The 26,065-nt window shown below is 34.5% G+C and overlaps 1 protein-coding gene across 10 annotated transcripts in view; it reads left to right on the top strand.

Moving 5' to 3' along the window:
- CEP63 (centrosomal protein 63) overlaps positions 1-26,065 on the top strand; it is a 37,703-nt gene that overhangs the window by 4,206 nt on the left and 7,432 nt on the right. For 3 of the 10 annotated variants that reach the window (XM_087964910.1, XM_087964914.1, XM_087964913.1), the window contains 13 exons: positions 1,227-1,407; positions 2,731-2,826; positions 3,564-3,686; positions 4,427-4,540; positions 6,003-6,236; positions 6,453-6,598; positions 7,876-7,986; positions 8,273-8,387; positions 10,275-10,472; positions 10,773-10,838; positions 14,520-14,725; positions 15,162-15,444; positions 17,626-19,532. In XM_087964910.1, the coding sequence (XP_087821036.1) occupies positions 1,227-1,407; positions 2,731-2,826; positions 3,564-3,686; positions 4,427-4,540; positions 6,003-6,236; positions 6,453-6,598; positions 7,876-7,986; positions 8,273-8,387; positions 10,275-10,472; positions 10,773-10,838; positions 14,520-14,725; positions 15,162-15,444; positions 17,626-17,784 (2,032 nt within the window). In that variant the 3' untranslated portion in view covers positions 17,785-19,532. Of the gene's footprint in view, positions 1-1,226; positions 1,408-2,730; positions 2,827-3,563; positions 3,687-4,426; positions 4,541-6,002; positions 6,237-6,452; positions 6,599-7,875; positions 7,987-8,272; positions 8,388-10,274; positions 10,473-10,772; positions 10,839-14,519; positions 14,726-15,161; positions 15,445-15,901; positions 16,053-17,625; positions 19,533-26,065 lie in introns of those variants that run through there. The other 7 variants (XM_087964911.1, XM_026691176.2, XR_015749457.1 and 4 more) reach the window with 6 other exon arrangements.

Genomic DNA, 26,065 nt, shown 5'->3' with positions numbered 1-26,065 from the left:
AACCATCTGCACGGACCCGTCCCTGGTGCTCAAAAGGTTGGAGGCCACTATTGTAGCGAACCTGAAAACACAAAAGTGCAGTCTTAGGTTTACTGGGATATTAGATATCACATTTGGACCTTAAATGTCCTTATTCAGCCTATATAAAAATCTGAATCTCTTACATTTTGATGTCAATGCTGTAACATTGGTAGAAGTAAAAATGAGTATCGTGTCATGGGCAAGACTGGGACACAATTAGAATTCACAGATTCTAGGACAGTACTGTTGCAAGTTAACATTTCTGATATGCTTAAGGTATTTGAGCAGTGAATGTTTTATACAAATTCTCTTCTACTGAATGCAATGAGAGGGTTTTTTTAAAGTCTATAATCGAAAATAAGCAGGAAAAGAAAAAATGCTATTCCTCTTTGTTGTCAGCTTGCTGATATAAAGTACTAGCTGCATTTTGAATTTATTCAGTTGGTTCATTCATTTTAGATCTTCTATTTGAGTAGAATTACACTGTACATTGTTTTCTATTTATTAAAAGAATGTTTTTCCTTATGTGTTTGCTATGTCTTTGCTTTGAAAGAACCAAAATCTCCAGTCAAGGTTTTGAAAAGCTTGAGACATTCATTTCCACTAACTGTAATTGTGTTTTCTTATCAAATTATCTTTTCCATTTGTCTTCGGTAGGTTTGAAGTTTCCCTCCCCCAAAGCTCAATATCATATGACTGCATTGCTTAGCGATAGCAGTTCTGACACATCCAACTAAGCAAATCTCATGTTGTCATTAAGTGTGATGCCACATCACCATTTGCAATCTCTCGCTGGCTTCCCCATTGACTTGGCTTCTGGGAAGCCAGCACTGCAAATGCTGATCACATGACTATAGATGCTTTACAGCCACTATTACAAGGACCAGTTGTTCAGCTTTGTGATACTTTGAATGGCTGTTAACAAGTGATCGTTAAACAAGAACTATCTATACTTATTCTATGTAGCTGCACAACACCAGGAAAAAGTACAGCTGCTTTAAGAAGTTATGGATGTATATTATGTTTGCATTTTTGTATAATCTGAAGCATCTTTTTGAATGAGAATCTAAATCTGCTACATAGCCTGGCTACAGAATATTACCAATGGCTAGGGGCTGATCTCACAAAAAAAAATAAAAAATAAAGAAAGGTTTGCTTACCTGATATCAGTTTTCTGATTATTGTGCCATCTATTTTCTTGACAGCAGAAGTTTCCAGACTTCATGTGAGGCAGAGCTGCAAGAATTGATGAAGCAAATAGATATTATGATGGCTCACAAAAAAGCTGAGTGGGATACTCAAACTCAGGCTTTGGAGTCTTGTTTAGAACTCCGAGACCAGGAGCTGTCCTCCCTCAAAAATGCAGCAGAGGAGAAATGCAAAGAGGTATCTATGAACTTATGTAATTTTCATTTTATTCAAATGGACATTACCTTTTTTCTGAAAAATTCTACAACAGATATTGAAACACATCTTTAAAACTTTTCTGGAGGTCATTTAAAGGGATTGGTCCCTAAGTAAAAATGCTGTCAAATGAAGTGTATGCACTAGCCATAGTTAAAGTGGTGGATTCACCATTACTTTTTTAACATCTGTTTTTCCCATTCTTTCTCTATTGAAAGGTTTTATGTGTTATTTATTGTATCATGATTTGATTCACACTTTATAGTCAAATTCATTTAACGGGTCATTGATAAAATATTGTAAAGATTAAGAACATAACACCAATAGCTAAGAAAACTATTTTTCTATCTCAAATGCAATCTCTTCTCAGACTGCAAAAAGGGCACTGGACTCTGAGAACTTTTTCATATGAGGATTTATAGTGAGACTTGCAGCAATATACATTTTGCCTTTGGTGATTTGTTTGGATGTGATCATGATACTTATTTATTATCAGATTTGTGACTGAAAGTGACTGGGCGGTGTTTTGGCTATAAATTGATAGCATAGAAAAGTTCAGTGTCGCATATCCTTTCTTAAAGAGAATACTACATTATGGTGCATCGATTCATAAAAAATGATATCTGATTATTTTTCCCTTAAGAGAGTAATGTGAAAGACCACTAGTTTTTGAAAACCAGTTTTTAAATTAAGTTTTATTCTCTTAGGCCTTTCTCCAATATATTTAAAATATCAGAGCACCTGAATTAGGCAATGCCAACACGAATAAATTTAAGACAATTTTGATATTGAGCTACTTACTTCTACAAAGAGTAAAGTGGGTCCAGATTGTAATTATGAATACCTGAAACTTCTTAGCAACCCCTTGCTTGTACATCTTGACTCTAGGAGAGTATGTTTGCAGTGGGTAATAGTTGTTACAATTTATAGGAAGACTTATTTATGATAATGTCCCACCAGTTTTGTTTATCTCTTATTTAAATATGGACAATTACTTTTACTCATATCAGCAAATGAGTCTGAAGATTGGTTCAGTTTTACTTTCTATTTAGAAAATAACCTTGTTTATTAATTTCCTTATCATGGCAAATAAGTGGTATGGGGTAGAAGAAGGGAGAGTAAAACGGTCTGCTTTACTAATTTACAGTTCTGACTCTTTGGATTGCTGGATTGTTATTTGTGTGGACAAATATTTATATATTTAGTTCTGTGGCTTGATAGGTTTGCTGTTTTTCCATTCCATTGTCCAAGTAATGTTTCTCAGATAGAATTTTCTGTATTAAACTCTATACTATTATCTTCCAGATGGAGAGATTATGCCAGAGATTAGATGAGATGGAGCAACTGAATCATGAGATGACTATAGAATATGAACGTCAATTAACAAAAGTCCAAAATGAGGTGAGCTCTCTGAAAGATAGCAGAACTGCCAGTGGGTTTCTTCATAATCATATCTGTCAGATGAAAGGCAGCTTGTATATCTTTACATATAGCCCTAATAGTAATTAAAATCCAATAATGGGGGTATTTTTCACTTATAAGAATAATTATATCTCTATTTGTAGTATCCCAAGTTGCTTTGGTTGTTTATGCTTATTGATCTGTACGATAAAAATGAAATCCTTGTGCAATGCCCACTTCCTTCTTTTCCATCAACAGTGTAACTCTTTTATAGCAGGCTAATTTGATTTTATTAAAAATCCTTATCTTAAAGAAGTATACATACTGTTTGAAGTGAAATATAACATTATTCAGTTTATTGGCAATATTGCTTCCTTATTTACTTTTTAAAAACTTTTAAACTATCTTGTTCCATTTCTATTCTCTTTTCCTGATCTTTTGTTTATGCGTGATTTGATAGTTCAGTTTGGAATTTTCAGATATTTACTTTCTTTACTGTATTTTCAATGAAAGATGGTTAATTTGCATTTGTTATAATAAGGACATTTCAGTGAAACAAAATCATAATAAGAACTCTTGACTATCAGTCCATTTAGTTTTTGCAACATTTCAGAAATATTCATAGTTCTCCTTAATTTAATTTATAAATATGAATTTTCTAGTCATTGAAAACAGACTAGGTGTTTTAAAAATGTATTTTAGTATTTATGCTGTCAAAACTATTTTCTTTTTTCCAGCTAGCTAGGTTGAAGAGAAGTTATGAAAAATTGATGAAGAAACAGTTAAAAGGAACTAGGCAATCTTCCAAGAGCCAAGAGGAGGATCATTCTGAAATAAAGATTTTGACCAAGAAATTAGAGGTAGGTGGGAAAATTGTCTTGGTCAGAATTTATAAATTCAAATAGATGTGAATAGGTTTGGAAAAATCTCAAGATCTTTATTTTAAATTTGGAAGTACGAGACCTTTACCTCAGTATAAGTCCAATTGAAATCAATGATTCTTAGTTTTGCATAATTGCTCAGTTAAAAAAAGTATATTTAATCATGATCCTCCACCAACATGTTCTTTTTTCTTATGTTTCCTACATATAAGTTCCAATGTGGATTCTAACTTTGGTATAGGTCCCGGGGAGATGACAGAGGTACAGTCTTGCCCAGTTGTCTGGAAACAGTTTGATTCTATTGCGCCTGAAGAAATAGACAGAGACCTTATGTTTGCGAGATCAGCCACCTGCTTCTTAGATCCATGCCATCACAAATATCCATGCCACTCAACTATCAGTTTATATCTTTCTAACCTCAAGAGCTTTCTGTTCTTTAGCAACATCCACTCTTTTATCCAAATTGTTCTTAATCTTCCTGTCATTAATTCTTCTGCATTGTGTCTGAAACAGATTTTGCTATGCCATACTTGCAAGGTATATGCTACTTATAATGTTTCTTTGGAAAGCAAAATGTTAATTCCTTAAAAACAACTGTTAAGTCTATGTAGTCAATAATATTCAATAACTTAATATCATAATTTAATTTAATATTGTAAGGAACTCCAGAATACTGTTAAGCATCCAGATTGTAAATAAATAGTCATTATCTTTTCCAGGAGTTCCATGAAAAGTCTTTAGATTGGGAAAAGCAACGCCTTCAGTACCAGCAGCAAGTTGCTTCATTGGAAGCACAGAGAAAGGCTTTAGCTGAGAAGTCTGAGCTAGTTCAGGTACAGTTAAGTTGAATTGTTTGCCGGGAAGACCGGGAAATAATTTATGGCAATCCTAAGTGTTTATTCAGGAAACCATTGTGGTATAATCCTGTCCTGTTCAGTATGTAAAGTGGTGCTTATAAGTACACAGCTTTGGGTCATTTTCCTCAATAAATATATGAACAAGCATAATGCTTTGACTCATTTGTTTAATTGGGTTCTCTATATCTAGCTTTATTATTTGTGTAGACAGTAGAATCATGTTCTAGGTCATATTTATGTAGACATGGAAAATTCAAAAAGGTTGATAAACTTCCAAGCACCACTGTGCATATAGTCAGGAAATAATCTAAAATCTGTTCAGTAAATAATGGGCACTGGTCCTTTTTACTATTAAGTCCAAAAACAATGTTTTGGGTGAGAAAACAAATAGTATGATTATAAAATTATTTTGTTAAAAGCTTTGTAGCAATTAAACATCTGATAGTGTGCTGCAGTATAGGTGATAGATGTAAATGATGATTTTCATAAGTAGTATAGGTATCTTACAAAATATGCATGTGGTATATAACCGAAATATTCTGAGTTAATATTCTGATATTTTTTAGCTTGTTACAGCTCACATATGTGCTCTCCCAACTTCTATTGTTTTGATAGATCACAGCCATGTCAGCCTTCTGTGCTGTATTAAATTCTGATTGCTTGTTCTGCAGCCCAAACACATTGCTTTTCTCAGTTTTGCAGTAGAACTGAAAGATGAAGGGTGTGAGGAAAAAAATGTACATTTGTGAGCAAGAATAAAAAATGGCATGCGATATTCCTGCCTTTAAAATAAATCCTGTAACAGTAACTTTTATTTTTGAATTAGTCCAGAAATTTTGGCTGTTTTCAATAATCAGCCAGAATATGTATCAGTTCTTATCTACAGTACTGCTCACATGGAAAAATAAAGAGTGTTGCCTCAGATGTCTCATTATCCCTGATATTGAATCCTTTACAGGGATAATAACCCTTTTTCTAGCTTGACTTGGACTTTTGTTCTGCTTGCTTTGGAGGCACTTGAATATCTCATGGACAGGAAGCCTAGAAAAATACCTGATGCCATCCTTCATTTCAGAAATTCTCAAAACACTTCTGAGAATCAATCTTTGAGATTCATTTTTTGAACTTTTTTTTAAGGACCAAAACTGAGTTGCAGATAATGGAACTTGAAGATGGTCAATTTTTTCCTTGGCCTAGTAGAATGATGTTCTTAATTGGATGGGCTGGCTAAAGATCTGATAGAGTTAAATATATCTTGAGTCGCTCTGAGAAATTTTTCTAGCCACAATTCCTTATTTCTACAATGGATTATAAGCTTTGGGAAAAAAATCCTCTCACGTTGGAAAATAGAATGACATGTAACATTTGCATCCAATTTAATTTTTAGTCTTGAAAGATATTGCTTAATTTTAACAGAATAATGCTTTCTACTTTATAGACTCAACTGTGCAGCAGGAAGCAAATGTTTGAATCTGTGGAACTGGCAAGCCAATCTGAAATCCATCATTTAGCCAGCAAGTTGGAAAGAGCCAATGACACTATTTGTGCCAATGAATTGGAACTGGAGAGGCTGAACATAAGAGTAGATGATTTGACTGATACTAACCAGAAGATTCTGGCAGAACAACAAAAGCTTCTACACGAGCTGAAACTTTCTCGGAACTCCCTAGAGGTGTGTGAATGAATTGCTTGGAAGCTGAATAAATATATTGTGTGTAATAGTAATTACTTGGGATGTTATTATTTAGCCACTTTGTTTCGAGTATTCCATTGAGGTTAAGTAGGAAACATGGTTTGGTAAGAAAGGGATTGTATTCTCTATTGAAAGATAAATTTAATCCCATACATTATATTTATTTCTGGTTGAGTTTCATTTTCTCCTTTGAAGGTTCTTCATGATGAAAAGATGGAGCTCAGGGCCACTCTGCTGTCTCAGGAGGACTTCATCACGAATTTACAGATTTATCATGAACAATTACAGAAAGAATTGTCGAAGCTGACTGAAACTCTTAATGTGAAAGAAACTTTTATCAGGTATGTCACCAAATATTGAGGAAAATATTGAACTTAGTTTGCTATGCATTATCATTATTCTTTAATTAGGAAGAGAAAATATGATTACATAGATTTATAACATAATTTAAAATATTTTCATATTTCTTTTAGTAGGAAAACAGATGGATTTCCTTTATGTTGATTGTCAATACAACTGTATGAGAGAAGTCAGCAAGCCAACAGTTTTTATAGAAAATTAGTATAATTTTATTTGGCAAATTGAACTTTTTCTTAATATTCTTGTAGAGCAAATATAATGAAAAGTTATCAAAATGTATTTGTGCATTATTATAATGTGAAAATGTGCCTCTGGCTGTTGAGTTTCTCTAGATTCGAACTTCTCAGTTCAGCTAGTTTATGCATTCTGAATCACATTTCTGAGACTCTGTTTTTGCTGTGGTAAGAATGTGTGTTGCTGCCCAGTGCATGCATGAAATTTCAACCTAACTGAATTCATTAAGTTTCAAGTATTGTTAAAGCTCATCATCTTTCCTAAATTTGTTGTGAACTGCTGCCAAAAGGAGATAAGACTGGAACCAGTAGGTAGCATGGGCATCCTTTCATGTGGTCTCTTTTTCTCTCTTGTCCTGCATATGAGTCTACTAGGAAAAGGAAAGATTTCTCTTACCAAAAGCCCAGAGGGGATCACTCTTTCCACTTCTCGATCTTTTGTAATTCTCCCCATTTTCCCCTTTCCTCTTTCCTTAAAATTAGGCCCCGAGATTCACCCACCCACCCACCTCATTTTAAAAAGTAATATCCTATCTCACTTGGTGTGTGTGTGTGAGACTTCAAATCACTTTTGATTCCCAACAACTACATGGACAATTAACGAGAGACTGAATGGCTCTATGTCACCCAGATAACTTCATAAGGCAGGACTGGAACTCAGGTTTTCCTGCTCTAATCCAAACTCTAATCTCTAAACCAAACTAGCTCCCTTAATGTTCTAATAAAATGTTTTAAATCAGTGTTCCAATATTAGGAAGACCAGCGACAATTAAGGTTAAGATAATAATTTAAAAAGATGATTGGTAAGAGGTTATGTTATCATGTCATTGACTGATAATACCTACTGATGTAGTATTGTGGTAGAATTTCTTTTATTATAATTTTGATAAATATTTAAAGTTATTTTAAAGACACATTGCCATCTTCATCTATGTTATGAGTGTCTACAGAAATGCATCCCTGTACAACTGGTATAATAATATTTGTTTTTTAGAAGGCTTCAAGCATTAAATTGTTTTGTCTAGGCAGCTGCAAAAGAATACAGTAGCCAAAGGAAACTACTATGGTGGAACAGAATTAGAGGAACATTTATGCCAGCAGTTTGATGGTGCTGAAGTGATTCAACTTGAGGGCAGGTACAAGACCTCAAAAATTTCTTCATTTTTAAAAAGAAAATATAGAAATCATGATACACATCTTCAGTGGCCATTTACACATTTTTATTTTCTTCTGTTGAATTGTTAACCTTAGTGCTGGGTGAAATACTAGATATGTATCAAGTTCAGATTAATAAAACCTTATGAAACAAAAATATGTTGGATTTGTTAAATTTGGCATTATGTTGCTTACAAATTACTTGCTTTTGATTTTTGCATGTATCTTTCTGTATCTTTTTGATTTTTGCATGTATCTTGCATGTAGCTTGGGATCTCCAGATGGAAAGTGCATCCAGACATCTGAAGAGCAAATGGAGAAGTTACTGGAGCTTCGACTAACTGAAGAACAGCTGTGCAAAGCCAAGACCGAGATAAAAAAAGTGTGGATCTCATGTACAAATAAATACATTAAAATGCCCAATTTAGATATCGTTAAAACCGATTGGGACAATATGGAATTTCTTACATTGTGGAAATGTAGACATAGAAACAATTTATCATTAAAGGGTACTGAAAAAGGAAGGATGAATTATATTGAAGAAGATGATCCAGAATTTAAGATTATTTTCTTTGCAACTTAAAATACTCACTGCTTCCATTATTGTAATCTTCATGGCTGCAAGATGACCTTTCCATTTTAAAAGTAAATTATTTATGGAAAATAGCCCAGTCTCCATTTCAGGTTATGTAAGTAAAGTTAGATAGCTATAGAAAGTACAGACTAATATCTGTTTATATTTTGGACTGTCTAAGGTGCCTATTGTAGAATATTTCTAAAAAAATGACAAGAACTTCCCTTATGTCTCGTATCATTATAATTTTAGCACAATTTCCAAAATTTCAGAAGAATAGTTGAATGCAAGGAATTGCAGACAGAGAAAGTCATCTGCCTTGGCTAAAAATTAAAACTGAGCATATCTGTGCACAATAAGATGTCAGTAATGTAAAGCAGCAGCTTGAAATTAAATGGAAGATGGAAGTTGAGAGAGTATGCTTAGAAATATAGTTAAGGACGGTTTTGTGTTAGATACCACCTGATACCTTCTATCAAATGCTATGTTATTTTTACTGGTATATTTGTCTTTTGTTTTTCTTTTTCTCAACTTGAGACAAATTCTGAATATGAATCAACCTAAAGAAAGAAAAAAATAAAGCACAAAAGAACTGTCCCTAAATTTATAGCTCTTCATTGTTTTCTGAATGAAGGCTTCAAATTTAACCATCCCTCAAAATCGTTATGGGTATTAATGTCAAGGGCTGAGGTATATGACAGTATTTGCCATCTTCACTTGTTTAGATGAAAGTTATGTCCTCAGTATAATGAAGCTGCACTTACTCATTCAATCCAGCATCACAAGAAATAAAAATACCTACTGTAGTTCAAGCTTAAATTGTGATGTATAGAAATTTAAATGTATGAGATTTATCTGTTTAGTATTTTTTCTTTCACATTGCTGATTTCAGAGGCAATGGCTTAATTGTTAACTCAAGTTTCTTAGTTCTGATCTCACATGAGGCTGTGGTTTTAAGACCTATTGAAATGTTTGTGGGCATTAGGCGGGGGAAAAAGGAATGCTTAAGTTTGTTCATGTTCCAGCAGATTGGCTTGTTAAAATGACTGTTTCATCTAAATTGAACTTAAGTTGCCCATTGAAAGTTGCATATGGCAATGTAAGCATTCTGTCTTACATTCTCTTACAGTCTATATGAAATATTTATCTCAGACCAAGATGGATGATGGTCCTGCAGGAATAATGTATAAAATCTGGAGGAGTTGAGAGTACTGTCTTAAGATACCATCGTTTCTTTGAGCCATACTCGGAATTTTAGGGTTGACAGCTTTATACTAAACCCATCATTCCAACTTTGTAAGAGCTGCTGGTATTTATTATGAATGGCTTTAGGAGGTTGTTCTTTTTTTGTTGAATTTGTATCCTAAGCTGCAGATCTTTAGCAATTCAAACTGTTTTCTAAAAGCAGCCTTACTTGGTCATATTTGTACACTGTTGTTCGCTGGTTTCAAGGAAAATACAGGAAATCGTCAATTAGGTGTTATTTGATTGAATACAAGGATTCCAGATAAATACTCCAACTTCAGACAGGAATGTTTTAACTGTAACTTAATAAATGGATTTCTGAGACATTGCTGCAGTATGATTCCTTAGCAAGGTAACGGGAGGAAATTATGCTAATTGGTATTACTTAATATGCTTGATGATTTATCACAAAAAATGTTGACCTGCAAATTTGTATCCAATTCTGTCCAGCTGAAGGAAGAGCTATCCCATAAAGAGCAAAGCCACAGCAGAGAATTGGAAGGAATGAGGCTTGAGGTTACCCAGCTAACACGGGAACTGCATCAACGTGAGATCACAATTGCTTCTTCCTTGGGTTCTACTATAAGTTTAGAGCAACAACTAAAAATAGAGATCGAAAAAGCAGAGCAAAAAACAATAGAGCACAAGGTAAAATTATTGAATTTTACAATATTTTATAATATAGTATTACAACTTGTTCAATTAAAAATAGTAATGTGAGACTTGGGGTTTTTTTGGTTTCATTATTGTACACTATTGTTTTTGGTAACACTTGTTCAAATTTAAATATAATTAATAACTTCAGAATATGCAAGTTTGGCTTCTCATACTTGAAATAATTTATGATACGAAAGTCCACATGGCTTGATAAGTGTATAGACAAGAGACCATTTATTTCTTGTATCTAATCTATACTAACAATTAAAAAAAATAAATTTATGTCTTAAGGCTGTTCTGTCTCAGTTGGAAGCCCTCAGACAAGAAAATCACCATCTGTCAGAGAAGCTGCAGAAGGTAGAATATATTTTGATTGAACTCTGTTATTTCCTGTGATGCATTGAGTTGCTTAGATGGTTTGTTGTATAGACAATTTTATGCAACATTTATACATAGTTGAAGATGTTTAGATAATTTTTCTCCCCAAAAACAAACTACTGTGTGCATCTACTATAGAGAGTAATAGTGGGGTATAAAGTTGATTAGGAAATTTGTTTCTCAATATATTCTGTGGAGTATTTTTTTTAAAGAAGTAAATAAAGTATTATTTTATTTAATATGACCACTAGATGTCAGTGCAAGTTCATAGTGCTGCCTTCTTGATTTCTATATAAAGTGAAGATATTTTTTCCAGAGACTCCATAACAGAATGAGACCTTACAAATGTTTTTTATCTGGCATAAAATGAAACTAGACTTAGCTTTTTTTGTATCAAATGAAACATCAGAATAAAAAAATATACTTTTTACAAAATTAACAATTATACAAGGATTTTTTTTTTGAAAATTCATAATGAGCTATTTGAATTCGAGAAAAAAATTGCAGTTCTTGAAAATTAATTTTAATGAGTTAGGATACAGAAACTAACTCCAATAGTTTTAATCGTTTCCCCATGTAACAATGAAGAAACAAAACGGAAATGACAATTAAGAAATTCTTTTGCTCAAGGCAAGCAGTTATAAGTTATGTGTTTATGCAAATTATGTTAATTTGTGTTTATGCATCTGTTTGGCTTTGTCCATAATAAGATTTTTAGATTCATTGCAGTCATTATGGTTAATTTAAGTTTTTATATGGGACAAATACTAATCATAGCTTCTACTAAATGGCGTATTAGGAGTTTTTGAGTATCCTTAGTAATCAGAGAACAGTCTCATTGTTTTGGATCTGAATTATGACACTGTATACCGTATTTTTTGCACCATAACATGCTCTGTACCATAAGACGCACATTAGGTTTAGGGAAGGAAAACAAGAAATTTTTTTTTTGCCTCTGCCTCCCAGCATCCATTGGTATTCATCTGGCTAGCATGCTTGCAGCAAATACCAAAGAGTCTGGTCAGATTCAGCATATTATTGCAGCCTGATTTAGCACGAGCAGCTGATTTGCGGTTAGATCAATCTCCCAGAATACAGCCAATCAGCTGTTCAGGCACTGGGAATCGTTGATCGCTGCTGTCGCTATTGCTGCCTCCGTGTGCCCCATTTTTGGTCTCTACGCATCCCGTTTTTGGTGGGTATTGCTACAGCTGTCTATCACCACCAATCGTTGCCACCTATCGTGACTGCCGTTTGCCGCCATTCACCATTCTCACTGCCATTTGGCGGTGATCAGTAGCAGTGGTCTGAATCGCCTGAATAGGCCAAAAACAGGATGCACGGAGGCCGAAATGGGGCACACAGAGGTCAAAAATGGGGCATACAGAAGGTGCTGAAAGGATAGCTTTCCCTCTTTTCCTACGGAATAAATAACTGGATATTAAGAAACCTATTTCTTTTAGGTGAAAATTGATTTTAAGCGATGAGTGGGAAGAGAGAGGATTAAAAAGAAAACATTTGTATGCTAAGATTTGTTGGAGCAGATGCCTTAAGGATTTGAAGACTAGAATATATTGCAATAAGATTTTAAACAGATTTGGACTTTCTTTCTCTTGGATTGATATTGCCCCAGAAGGAGAAAGTGAGAATTCTGCCTTGGTTTGGACTGACTGATAACTTTGGGACTGTTTTATTTTTTTTTTATTTTCTTTTGAATATTCTGGTTGTTGTAAGAAGAAAGAAGGGGAAAAGAAAAGAAAAGATTTATAATGGCTCTTTCTGTTGAGGAACTAAGAAAAGAATATGAACAAGCAAAAAAAAATGGTAAAGATGGTGTGGAAGAAGCTTTCCTTTTCTTAGAAATGGCGCTTATTAATTATCAACAAACATTACAACAGATGAAGACAGCAGAGGAACAAGAAAGAAAGAAAGGAGCCATCTTTAATGAATCTCAGAACTTGATCCAGAAAGAAGGAAGAGAGAAAGAAAAGAAAAGAAGAGAAAAGAAGAAAATTAAAGGACTTAAGGACTTAAGATCTAAAAAAACATTTAAGAAAGGGAAAAATAAGGTGCAAAACCAATATGATGATAGTAAACAAAAGGGAAAAGGAATACGACAGAGAAGGGAAGCTGGCAAGGCAGAGGCTAGAAGAAGGGGGTAGAAAGGTTTGTTGGGAGAAGAAAGAAAGGGAAAAGGTGGAGAAAAGCTACAATGTCTTGAAATTAAATGAAAAAAAGAAGCTTTTTTGGATAATGGATAAAGTATATTTTTTTTTTTAAAAAAAGATTTTGCAAGGTACATAAGATGAGATGGTAGTATTGTAATGATTTAAGAGTTGATAAGAGATTAAAATGTTAAAATGTTTAAAAATGATTGGCTTTAAAACTTAATAATAGGGGAGGTTTAGAATATTGTTTTAATTAAAGAGTTTAATAAGACTATGGTATTGATGTTATTATAAAATTTTTATTATAGTATCTTTTTTAATATTTGGATTTATTGTTTAATTATGTACTTAATTATGTTGGGTGTATTAGTTAGATAGAATGTACCAAGCAAAATCGGATTGGGTATTAGATATTATTTTAAAGATTAATTTGATTAACTTAGGGGGAGATAGAAAGGCATCAGACTCTGATTAATGATTTCAGGAGAAACTTATTTTCTTTTTTTTTTTATAAGGAATGAGACAAAGGGATGATAAAAAATGGACAAAAGATATAAATATAATGATTCAAATTAAGATGATTAATTAAGATAGAAGTAAGAAGTGTGAAATATGTGGGGAAGTTAATATAGAAGGCTTAGAATGGTAAATAAAATAAGTAATGATATGTAAGATGAGCATGAATATAATTGAAGTCCATGAAGAGAGAGACACCTGGGTCCAAGTTACTTTCCAAAAAGATTTTTTTATGTTTTGTGTGTTGTGTGTATATGTCTTTTTGGGGGGAGAATTAGTTAAAAATTGTAGAAATATAGATTGAGAATAATGGTAACTAAGTCAGAAAGAAACAGATGAAATAATAATAATGATATTGAATAAGACTAAAGAGAAGTAAAGAGAAATTGAATAAGAGGTTTTGGTATGTTGTATGGAAATGGTTTAAAACAGAATTATAATTTATCTGACTTGTTAAATTGACAATGAAAAAAGGTTTAAACATGTAATGAATAATGACAATTTGTGTGTTTTAAAAATTAATAAAACTTGTTTAAAAAAAAAAAAAAAAAAAAAAAATGGGGCATACGGAGGCCAAAAATGGCCAAAGGATGGGGATTGGTGTGTGGGTCGGGATTCGGCAATATTTGCTCCATAAGATGCACAGACATTTCCGGCCACTTTTGGGAGACAAAAATTGTGTCTTATGGAGCAAAAAATATGGTACATGTTTAACACATTGATTTGTGACTGATCTACTAAGTGGTTTTGAAGTTCACATTCATTTGAGATGAATAAGGGAAACTTTTGGTCTGTAGATTTGATTAGGTCAGATGATGATTCAGATATTTTGTGATTGACTTAACATCCAATGGGGTTCTTTCTTAATAAAAGACTCGTAAATTTCTTAAATCTCTAAAACAGAAAAATAACTTTAGAAGCAACTGAGTTTCATTAAACAAAAAAAAATATTTCTAATGTGTTTCTATGCTTTAAGGCAAAAAGTACTTCCTTTGCGGAATTCCAGGAAAGTTATAATAAGGTTTTAAATAAAGTGGAACTTCAGAATAAGCAACTACAGAAAGAATTAGCAGAAACTAGAACTACCTTGGAAGCTTCGTCTTGGGTTTCTCAGAGCAAATATGACAATATTGTGCAGCAATTGCAGCATCAGGTGACTGAGATAACAAATGCAGAAAACAAGTAAGAATTTATATGATTTTTTTAAAATGAAGATTTTTTTAAAAGCCTAACAAATACTAGATTTTGATTTTTTTTAAAATGCTGAAGTACTTCAAAATCTTGTTATAATTTCTAGCCATTTCCCATATTTTATTAAATGTAAATGAGATTTGATTATTTTTTTCTACATTGTTGCCAAACAGAAAGAACTTTGAAAAGAGATATTCTTCTCTCTTTTTCTCTCATGTTTTGTAAAAGTCAGTTTCATGTGGTAGAAGCGTTTGTAATATATGCCTTTTGAATAGCACAGAGGGAAATCACATTTAAATTTGCTGTGGATTATATTGCATTCATGTAGTTTCTGGGTGTGATTTCAGCCACTAAACATTTTTGCAGATTTTAAGCTAAAAATCATTGTTCTGTTGGATCTAACATACTATTTCTAATAAATTTACAGGAGAATGCAAGATCTGCAGTACAAGCATGAGGAAGAAATGAAAGCACTTCAAGCTAAATATGACAGGACTGTTCAACATTATGAGGAGGAACTCCAGAGAGCAAAATACTTTCCATCCAGAAGGCTTCCTGTTTCTAATGCAGCTGTTAGACTACCTCATAGAACAAACAGTGTTGAATCTTTGCCTTATGAATCTCTTGAGAGATCAGACATTTTGCTCTGTGAAGATCCAGAATTTTCTTACACGGTATCAAGAGAGCACGAGAAAGACTTTTTACCCTTGGTAAGCATAATACATGATTGTAAAGGATATACTATTTTCTGATGATACCATAATCTGTGAGGTTTCGCATTCATTTCAGTATGTCCCCTTTGAAATATTTTCACTCACTAATGCCATGCTATTTCCCTTTCAATCTGCATTGACTGGAACAAGAAATGAAAAAAAGATGAGAACCATAAATTCCCAATTCCCAACTATAATAAGTGGAAGCAGTTCTCTAAATGCTGAGGAACAATACTTGTAAATCTGGTGCTAGTTTGCCATTAGCTTTGAATTTAGCAGAAAATATGGGACAGAACGCATGGCTGAGGAAGGGACTGCTGGAATGAGTGCTAAAACATGATAGATATACAGAGTGCTTTAACTGTTGGTATGTTTAACTTTTTGTTCCAAAGCTGCTTTTCCAAGAGGCAACTGGACTTTCTGTTTTTTTCTTTGAAGACTAGATGAGGACTAGATTCAGCAGCCCATCTGCATTTAAAAGACAAAGGCCACTCTTTTGAAGACAGCAAAGTCCACAGAGAGGACCACTGGTTTGAAAGAGGGGTCAAAGAGGCCATCTATGTCAAACTTGAACAGCCCTCTCTCAACAGAGGGGGAGGAATATGCCATCTCCCATCTCTGATCTACAACACAGTCCTTACAACAGTTCCAAAAAGGCTCCATACCCGTCAGGTGACCCTGATGACACAGATAAACATCCAGGTGGCCTTAACAACTTGCTAAAAGAATGCAAATGACCAGTTCTCTGCAAGGAGTATAAATCCTTCCATTCCCCACCATTCAGTCAGAGCTGAAGAAGTTTCTTAGATGAGAAGCAAAATGTCCAGAAACTCCAGTTGCCTCTTGACAAAGCACCTTTGAGACAACCTTGACCTGGATGACTGGGAATGTCACTAGTTGTTTGACTGTTAATTTAACTATCAGAAGCAAATTCATGTACAAAAATGCATAGAATATAAATATTTATATAAACTGAAGAATGTAAGGATTAATTATGAACTACTAGTAAGATTTTTGAATATTCAGTTTTCAAAGGTCATATGGTTGCTAAGGACTCACAGTAATTATGGAGGAGCTGTTAAAAGGCTTGAGAAGTCAGTCTTACATATTCCACTGAAACTTTCAGATCTAGGAGTATGTATCCAAATTAAACCTAGATGCCTTAAAAGCCAAATGATAGTTATCATTTTCAATAAATGTTTTTCAATATGCAACCAAATATTCAATCTTGGTCAAAAATTCAGATTATAAATGCAAATAAAGTAGCCATTTAAGTGATTTGGCTTTACACACACACACACACACACACACACACATATACACACATTTATTTACATGTACAGGTTTGTGTGTGTGTGTGTGTGTGTGTGTGTATATATATATATATATATATATATATATATATATATATATATATATATATATTGTAAAATATGTAGATATTTATGTATCTAGCTTCTAAATTGAGATTCCATTTGCAGTTAAATTCTTGTACTCAGTGCAGAACTGAAGCTTTGCCTTCTGATTTCCAATTTATTATTATTTCTCTGTATCCAATACTAAGAACAATGTGCAAAATACAAAGTAACAAAACTAAAAGCTATACAATGCAATAAAGTACAAACAATATAGGAGTCAGAGGCAAATGCTTCAAATAAAGTTTAAAGTACATGTAAATTAGCTAATAACTAGATACTTGACATGCTTCACCAAAGGAGTGCCACAACCACTCCTTATGGTAATGCTTTATAACATTTCCTTTTGGCACTACAAACAGTGCCTCCTAAGATCTCCTAATTGGCAAGGATTGACATACATGGACAGAATATAATAGAAAAAAAATAGAATAAAAGAGTTGGAAGGGACCTTGTAGGTCATCTAGTTTAGCCCCCTGCTCAAGCAGGAGACCCTATACCATTTCTGACAAGTGGCTGTCCAGTCTCCTGAATTAGTTGTACGTCATGTTGCAGTAATCTAGGAGTAAAGTTAGTAAGATGTGTATCACTGTGGCCTAGCTATTCTGGAGTTCTGGAGCTAGTAAACCAGCTAGAGTTGAAATTACATTGTGAAAGTGGTAGTATAGTTCTCTCCTTTTCATTGTTTAAATAGTAAAAATAATCATTAAGTTAAAATTGATTTTTTTGGTTCACAGCCTTGTTGAACATATTTTCTTTTTAGAGTCCTCTGCCTACCGCAAATGTAGATGTGATTGCTGCAAAGTTCCTAGAAGAAGAAGAAGAAAGGTCCCATCATATTTTAGAACGCTTAGATACACATATTGAAGAATTGAAAAAGGAAAGTGAAAGGACAGTACAACAGTTTACACACCAACAGTAACTGTTTTGGGGTTTGTGAATTGAAGAGCTGCTTCATTTGCTGCTTTCTTTAGAAGAAAAACACAATTATTGCCCTCTGGAAGTAGGTTTCTCTGCTTCTTTGTCTCTGTATTTCAGTGGCAGTGAAATCAAAGAAATGAAATTTGTTTGTAGCAAAATACTTTGTCTGATTACAGTTATTGCGCTCCTACAGAAAACATTTCTAACTAACCTATAGCATTCTGCTCCCCTAAAGTAAAGAGCAAGCTTCAGGAGTGGATGGTGTTGCCCACCCAAGGAGAGTAAATATTTTTATGTCTGTGTATTCAGAAATTAAATTATGTAGAAACTTATCTTATTTTAATATGAATACAAACCATACGGCTTATTATTTGAATATTAACTTTCTATCTATTTCCAAGGTACCATAAATATAAAAAAAGTGACTTGAGAAAAGGAGAAAAGAGAACGCCATTTTGCTTTTTGGGTTTTCTTATTAATATTCTGTGTGGATTTTAGTTTCCACCAAACATCAAATTAATGGTTTAGTAATGTGCACTTTGTGCACTTTCATAGCTGTAGAAAAAATATGGTCAAATAACTGTCATGAAGAGATGTTTTATTATATATGTTGATTCAAAAAGTGAAGTTCAGTATAAGTAATAAACACCTATACATAGGAGCAGTTTAACTTAAATTACAGCTGTCTTATGAACTACTGCACAGCTGTTCCTAAACATAAGAACAAATTTGGGAGGATGGTTGGTATGCCAAACATCTTTTAAAAAATTGTTTAGCTTCAGGAAGAAATGTAGATTTTGAAGCATGTCCTTGGGCAAAAGCTAAGAAACTAAGCATAACCTCTTCATATTTTCAACTCATTCTTTTTCTCTAAATTACCAGTAAGATACCAAGTTTTCAATGGCCAGGTGCAGCATCTTACTTTCAGTGACATTTCAAAGAAGTGAAGACTTTTAGATTTTTACTCTTGGATATTTGAAATTATAACTTCAGATTGCGATTATGATTTTAAAAGTAGAATTAGAAAGCTATTAAATATATAATCTTCATGATCTGCTCTGTACAGTGGTTTCTCCCATGTTTATCAGCATAATGACATTAGCGTGCTTTTTTCTCTGTTGGATAGTAATTTTTGACAATATCTTTTGTGAAGAATATTCATATCTTTATAGTGTAGCATATTTGGTGGCAAGATCTGAGATTACTGAAATACTACAGTGCTGAAGTGTTGTTAATAACTCTAAAGAAATCCTTGCTCCAATAGTTTTTCCAGTGCCATTTCTATGTAATTCCATTCTCTTTTCAGTTGTCTAACGCTTCTGTTTTGCTTGCTAAATTTGCTTTTCATGGCTTCATGCCTCTCTTTGCCAATACTTTAGTTTGACACTGATGGACAGTATGAAATTATACTCAGCATGAAGGTATGCCCCCCAAAAAAAAAAAAAAAAAAAAACCCCACAAATTTTGATTTGTAGTGTTCTGGTGGGATGGTAAATAATGGCTGTCAAAGCACACAGAGCATTTTCTTGGACATGAAGAACAACTCATTTTCAGTCCAGCAGAATTAATGTGCTCAATGTTTTCTTATATGAGACCACAATGTTGTATTTTATATAATGATCCCGAAAGAAATAAAACAAATGCCTATTGCTTCAGTTATCATTGGAGACACACTCCCTGAAAGGGGGAGATAGACGAAGGTGGTGAAGTGCTCTGTAGATTTAATTACAGTACTGTCTTATAAACTAATTGTGATTTACTGTGACTTATTTTACATTTTCTTAAAATGTTAAGTGGATCTGTAGGTAGGAAGTTTGGCTTCCTTTTCTTTGTTCCCTGGGACTGAGATGAACAAATGGTCCTATTTTCTCTGCTAGATAAGTAAAGAAACCTGGGAACAGCTGTGAGATAACTAAGGAGATGCTGGTGTAACCCAAAGAAGGCAATTCAATATAGTGAGGAGAGGCAATGGAGAAAGAAGTGGGAAGCATAATTGCCACTAGGAAAGCTGTGAGCCAGTCCTGAGAGAAAAAAACAAGAGTCCATGTATTCTGTCTTCTATCTAAGTCAGGGGTGTCAAACTTGCATCATCACGTCAGTGTCGTGTGACATATCGTGACTTTCCCCCCCTTTGCTAAACCAGGCATGAGCATGGTCAGCATGTGATGCACCTGGCTTGCGGGCCGTGAGTTTGACAGCCCTAGTCTAAGCGAACATTTTTTTTTTGTACGATATGTTTTAAGAAAAGTTAACTGCTGGAATGACTTGGGGAAAAAAAGAAAACAGGAATAAGGCAGAGTGGTCCTGGAACAGAGAGGGAAAATTTAAAGATACCTGAGCTTACGATTTTTAGGCAAGTTATTTGTTTGTTAGTTCTACCAATTGCAACTCTGTGAAATGGGTGTTTTAAAAAATTGCTCCCAATACCATTTTGTGATGATACTCATGAACTCAAAGAGAGCAGAGACACTTCTTGTTTGAACTGGATTATTTGATAACTGTTTATTAAGTTTATATGCCTCCCATCTCATTGTTGCAATGAACTATGTCAAGTAGAAGAGTGTATGGGTGGCATTTACATATTTGAAAGATATATTTGGAAGCACAGAATTGTAAAAATAGAAGGATTTGAACACTGTTGAGGTAATTCCCTGTTTGGAGAATGAGCACACACAAGGAGATGTAGTGAGAGTGGTGAAGAATAGCACACAAACAGCACACAGAAACACTGTATAGTAAAATGTAGGTTTTTACTTCCAATAAACATTTAAGCAAATTTCAACAAAACAGTCCAAGTCATTCACAGTTGAAGCAGTCAGTTTTCAGTCCAGGGATAATCCAATAACTAAGTCCAGTATCAAAAACAGTTTAGTAACAGACTTACATCAAATCCAAGAATAAGAGTCAATAGGGAAAAATGGAGAATGGCAACACTCTTCAGAAACACCAGAACAGAACAGGACAAGCCAGGTTTCTGGCTCCATCTTATGGCCGTTTGAGGAACCACACCCAATTACAATTTTATCATTCCCTTAAAGAGACAGTATTAAAATGTCTATCCTGGTTTATATATTTTCCAACCCAAATAACTGTTAGGTGACTTACATTCGTAACAAACACTGAGCATTTTAATTAATTGGAGTGTGAAATTATCCAATCATATATAATTAAAAATGCATTTTTCTGAGAAAGGAACCTAGGGAAATCCACTTAAATTTAGGTAACTCTTGCAAAATATTACTTCTATTTAAACTCTCCATTAAAGCATTGTGACTGAAGATATTCTGTAGAAAAAGTTGAAGCTAAAGCTTCTGTCATTCAACTGGGAGTTTTTCTCTCCCTGGAAGTTTCCTTACATGGAAAATCGAGGAAGTATACCATTTTCTTTCCAAAATGAACTCTTTATGTCTCTGAATTGCTGAAAGAGAGTTGCCTAGTTTTGTAACCTTGTTTGATTCAAGCATTTAGTATATCTATCTGAATCACTTAGATTTTTATTAAATTTTGGCTAAAATAGGATATACAGCTGTGTGAAAAAGTCCTGCACGCTTTACGGTTTATGACATTTTTTGGATGGGCCATTGATTTTATGATATTTTATGCTAACTGCTATGCAAATATTGTTATATTTAAATAAATACTGGTAGTTTTTAAGTGAAAAGCATAAGCTTTTTACAATTTGGTTCTGTTTGGATGGGGATTGTGAATTTTCTTGCATGCTTACAATGCATGCTTACAATGACTATGAAAACAGATTAACGGATGCATACCCAGTGGTATACGTATTGCAATTACTAAGGCTGATGCTAGTGTTTTGTTAACATTTTTATTGTTTGTGGCCCTGAAAAGGACCACTTAGTTAACCAAACATGGTTACTAATATGAAATTGGCCAGCCCTTATTGCTTATCACCAGGTGGCATTGCTTCGGCAGACTGTATAAGCCTTCACATGTGATCTTTGGTGACAATGTGGTGCCAGGCTGCAATAATGGATTCAATCAGCTCCTGCTTGGTCTTCGGAAGCTTCTTGCTAACCAATCCTGGCCACAAGTTCTCAATTGAGTTCAAATCCGGGCTCTGAGTTGGCCAATCCAGGAGTCGAACAACTTGCTTCTTCATCCACTGCTGGATGGATTTGGCTCGATTACAAGGAGCATTGTCATCCTGGAAGTAAAAGTCCTTCCCTACAAGTTGCTGAGCTGAAGGAAGCATGGTCTTTTCCAGGACTTCAACATATTACTTGGAATTCATGATTCCCTGCACGATTTTTATCCGACCAATACCAGAAGCAGCAATACAGCCCCAGATCATCATGTGCAGTGGATGCTTCACAGATAGATTCAGGCAGGATGACCTACATACTTCAGCTGGAAATCTTCTGACATACTTATTGCACTGATTCCCAGTCAAGTAGAAATTGCTCTCGTCACTGAAGATGACCTTTGCCCACTGTTCATTGGTCCACTTGGCATACTTCTTGGCCCATGCACGTCGACGAGAGTGGTGAGTGTCTATAAGCAAAGTTTTACTTCGAGCCCTGCAGCCTTTGAGCCCTCTGGCAAGCAGTCTGCAATGCACTGTGCTTGTGCACACTTTTACATCACATGTTTCACCCCAAATTCTTGTAATCTGAGGTGAGGTGAGCTTCCTGTCAGCCATCGAAATGTGTTGCAGAGCCTGATCTTGCCGTTTTGTCGACTTTCTTGGTCTTCCAGAGTGGAGCCTGTCATCAACTGAACCAGTTATTTGGTATTTTTCAACCACTCTGCTCACTGTGGTGCGATGGCACTTCATTCTCTTGGCTATTTTTGTACAGGAGTAACCCTCTTCATGAAGCACAATGATGCGATGCCGTTACTCAGTACTGGTGAAAGCAAAGGCCTTCATCCTTGCCCGCAGCCAGAGCTAAATTAAATTTCTCGATGCTTTTCATGCCTATTTATAAGTAGAGAGTATGACAACATTGATTGGCTCATAGATTTAGCCTCTGTGCATTTTGATTGGTCAGCCAAAGCTGCTGATTAGCTACTTTCGATCCTCACATTCTTGAAAATTCAAGTTGTGTTTGTTTTAGCACATAAACTCACTCATAACCTTAAAAAGACTTTGGTTATTTTAATAAAAATTATGCATCTCCATCCGACTACAGAAATTTGCATCAAAGTACTAATTTTGCGTTGTTTCTATGAGTGAAAAGTTGATTAAACATGTAGATACAGCTTAAAACTGAAAGCATGCAGGACTTTTTCACACAGCTGTATATTTAATAAGTTGGGAGAAAGCACTACTTCTAAAGAATATTATTTTACAGTGGAAAAATAGCATATGGATTTTCTGTCTTAAATTAAAGAGAGCTATTTGCTCATTACATATAAATTTGCTTTTTAATTAACTAGACAACCCCGTTGGGTCATTGTTTTAAAGATATTTCCTTACCTAAATTGAGAAACAGAATGACTACAGGTGGGAAAAAAGCAGTGGGAATAGGAGTGACCACCAACTTCCTGCTGACTTCTCCATTGAATTTCCTTATGGGAATCTGGCAGGGAGCACCGGAAATGTCCCCTTGTCTTCTCAGCAGACAGGTAAGTGGCTGCTGCTGGGATTATCGGAGTGATGGAGAAACTGTCACAGAACATTGAAAATGGAGATCTTGTGACCACAGTAGCAGCAGTGCAGTGGCAGTCAGGAGCACTGGGAGCAGTCATGACTTCTCCAGATTTCATTCCCTATGGAACCAGAGGTCCTGAATTTTGGCACATTCTGTAAGCAAGCCCATTTGAGGTACATTGATTCAAAAATTCTTGCCCTATGATGCAACATTTCACCTAGTTGTCATAGCAAGTGTGTGTATGTGTGTGTGTGCACACACACAAACACTATGCTGATTAAACTGCTTAGGGCTGTAAAGCACTATGAAGCGGTATATATGCTGTTGCTACTGTTATATACAATATGTGTGTGTGTGTAGAGAGTGCACAGATACCTAAATTGAAACAAAATAGTGCTTTGGGATCATTTATTCCCCTCTATAGTGCAAATAATTTAAAGCTAAAACCTGATTTATTTAATCCCAAATGTATCCCAAAGGATAAATTCTTTGTGCCTTTGTTTTTTGTGTATACTGTATGTGTGCCTTCAAATCAATATTGACTCTTGGCAACTACTGCCTGCAATCTTCTTTTTTGGAAGTGGTTTGCAATAGCTGCCTTCCTATCGCAAAGATTAAATGACTGGCCCATTTTGCTGGTTTTATGCCTAAGGCAGGCTTAGAACTCACAGCTTTCTAGTTTCTAGCCCTGTACCTTTAACCACTGCATTAAATTGGGTATCATGCATTTGCTATTACATGTATTTTCCAGGAATTAAGCAGCTAGTTTTTATGTTCTTGAAAAGCACTTGTTTTCAAGTTGTTTCTCAGAAAATTAGTTGTCACAGTAGTGATATCAAGTACCTGAAACAGTTTTAATTTTGGCCAGAAGTCTGTCTCAAATGATTAGTAGCTAAAAATTAAAAGACTCTGCTAATAGATTAGAATTCTTGATGTTATGTCATAATTTATGGCAAATTGTGGATATGGTTGCTTAAATATATGTAAAACAGCTTGTAGCTTATGCATTATAGTGTCAAACTGTTGGACTTGAGCGGGTGGTGACTATAACAACACTTGGATGTGGAAAAAGATGTATCTTGAATAACTGATGTAGACGTGAACTATTATCTGTCACTACTGGGACAGAGAATGAGAATGTTGAATGCTTTTTGGAATAATCAGATGGTGTTAACAATTTATAATTAATAGAGTTGAAGGGGAGTTTCATCTTCAAACCTGGACTTTTAATAACTACAATTTTTTTATTTTGCTTGAGCCTGGTATGCATATTACATATTAAAATATTTTGGAAATGAAGTTATACATTAATAATGTAATTGGTAATTAAAGCCATAAGTTCATGGAATGTGTAATGAACATACTTGTTTAGTAATATACCCACTCATCAAATAAAAGGATATGGCATCCAACAGCTGGGCTCACTACCGGTATTAAAATCCTTAGGGTAGTCCTACACTAGGGTTTTTGTGCTTTTTAAAATTTGAAAGTAGATGAATGAGTTACTTGCGCTTTCAAAATAAATACAAGTCCTCCTTATTTACTGCCATTCATAACTTTGAGTGGTCACTGAACAAGAGGTTATAACCCAAGGACCATTTGTAGCAATCTCAGCAACATAGAAATGGAAACAGATAAATATTTTCTACTTCCACACTTGACTCCTCAAAACAAGTCCCAAACTGACTCTCTCCACCAATAAATGTTAGGTGATCTTTCTGCTGAAAATCATAATATAATATTGAGCCAATTTTTTTTATTTGGATTTCAAATACCCAGAAGAGATTGGAATATATTCTCTGGGTATTGCAATGCAATATATTGAGCAAAATGGGTGGAGGAGGAGTAGGGGAACTAAAGAAATTATGGAGAATCTGGAATACCTAGCAGGTTTTTTTTCACTTGAGTTCCCTTTTGTTCTAGAATAATCTGTATTTAACAGAATAAGAGTTGGCAGGGACCTTGGAGGTCTTCTAGTCCAACCCCTTGCTCAGGCAGGAAACCATTTTACCATTTCAGACAAAGGCTTGTCCAGGCTCTTCTTAAAAACCTCCAGTTTTAGAGCACCCAAGCTTCTGGAGGCAAATAGTTTTGCTGATTAATTTTTCTAACTGTCAGAAAATTTCTCCTTAGTTCTAGATTGATTCTCTCCTTGATAGGTTTACATCAAATTGCTTCTTGGCCTACTTTTATTTATGTAACAATTAGAACTTGTTTCCAATCCTACATTGGCAAATAACAGTATTTGCAGTTCTCTCTCAAGACATGCATAAAAGAAATAAAGAAAGGCATACATAATAGTCATCCTTGCTGTTTTAAGATGTTTCATGCATCACAACTGATTTGAGTATATTGTCAGAATTAGAACAGGAGATAACCTTGGGCCCCACACAACCCAGCCCTTTTCTTCTTTTCAGTCCAGTGGAATTTTGGCAAGAAGTGATATAAAGATGGCTAGACATGGCTAACGGCCATTTTATGTGATAGTTAAGAAAATGGGAGACTATGTTCAAGTTACAACCTAGGCACAAGGTTAGCTGGATGATCCTGGATCAGTCTCTCACACACATACTCAGTCCTAGGAACCAGGTAATGGCAAACCATTTCTAAAATCTTGCCAAGAAAACTGTAGAGACGTGCTTAAGCAATTGCCAAGAATCAAGACTTGTT

This window comes from Notechis scutatus, chromosome 4 (genome assembly GCF_049901735.1).
Source record: "Notechis scutatus isolate UNSWTSFEM ecotype Mainland chromosome 4, rNotScu1.2, whole genome shotgun sequence".
Classification (NCBI taxonomy): domain Eukaryota; kingdom Metazoa; phylum Chordata; class Lepidosauria; order Squamata; family Elapidae; genus Notechis; species Notechis scutatus.
The sequence above is the reverse complement of the archived record's forward strand: the minus strand, read 5'-3'. Positions and strand labels throughout refer to the sequence as shown.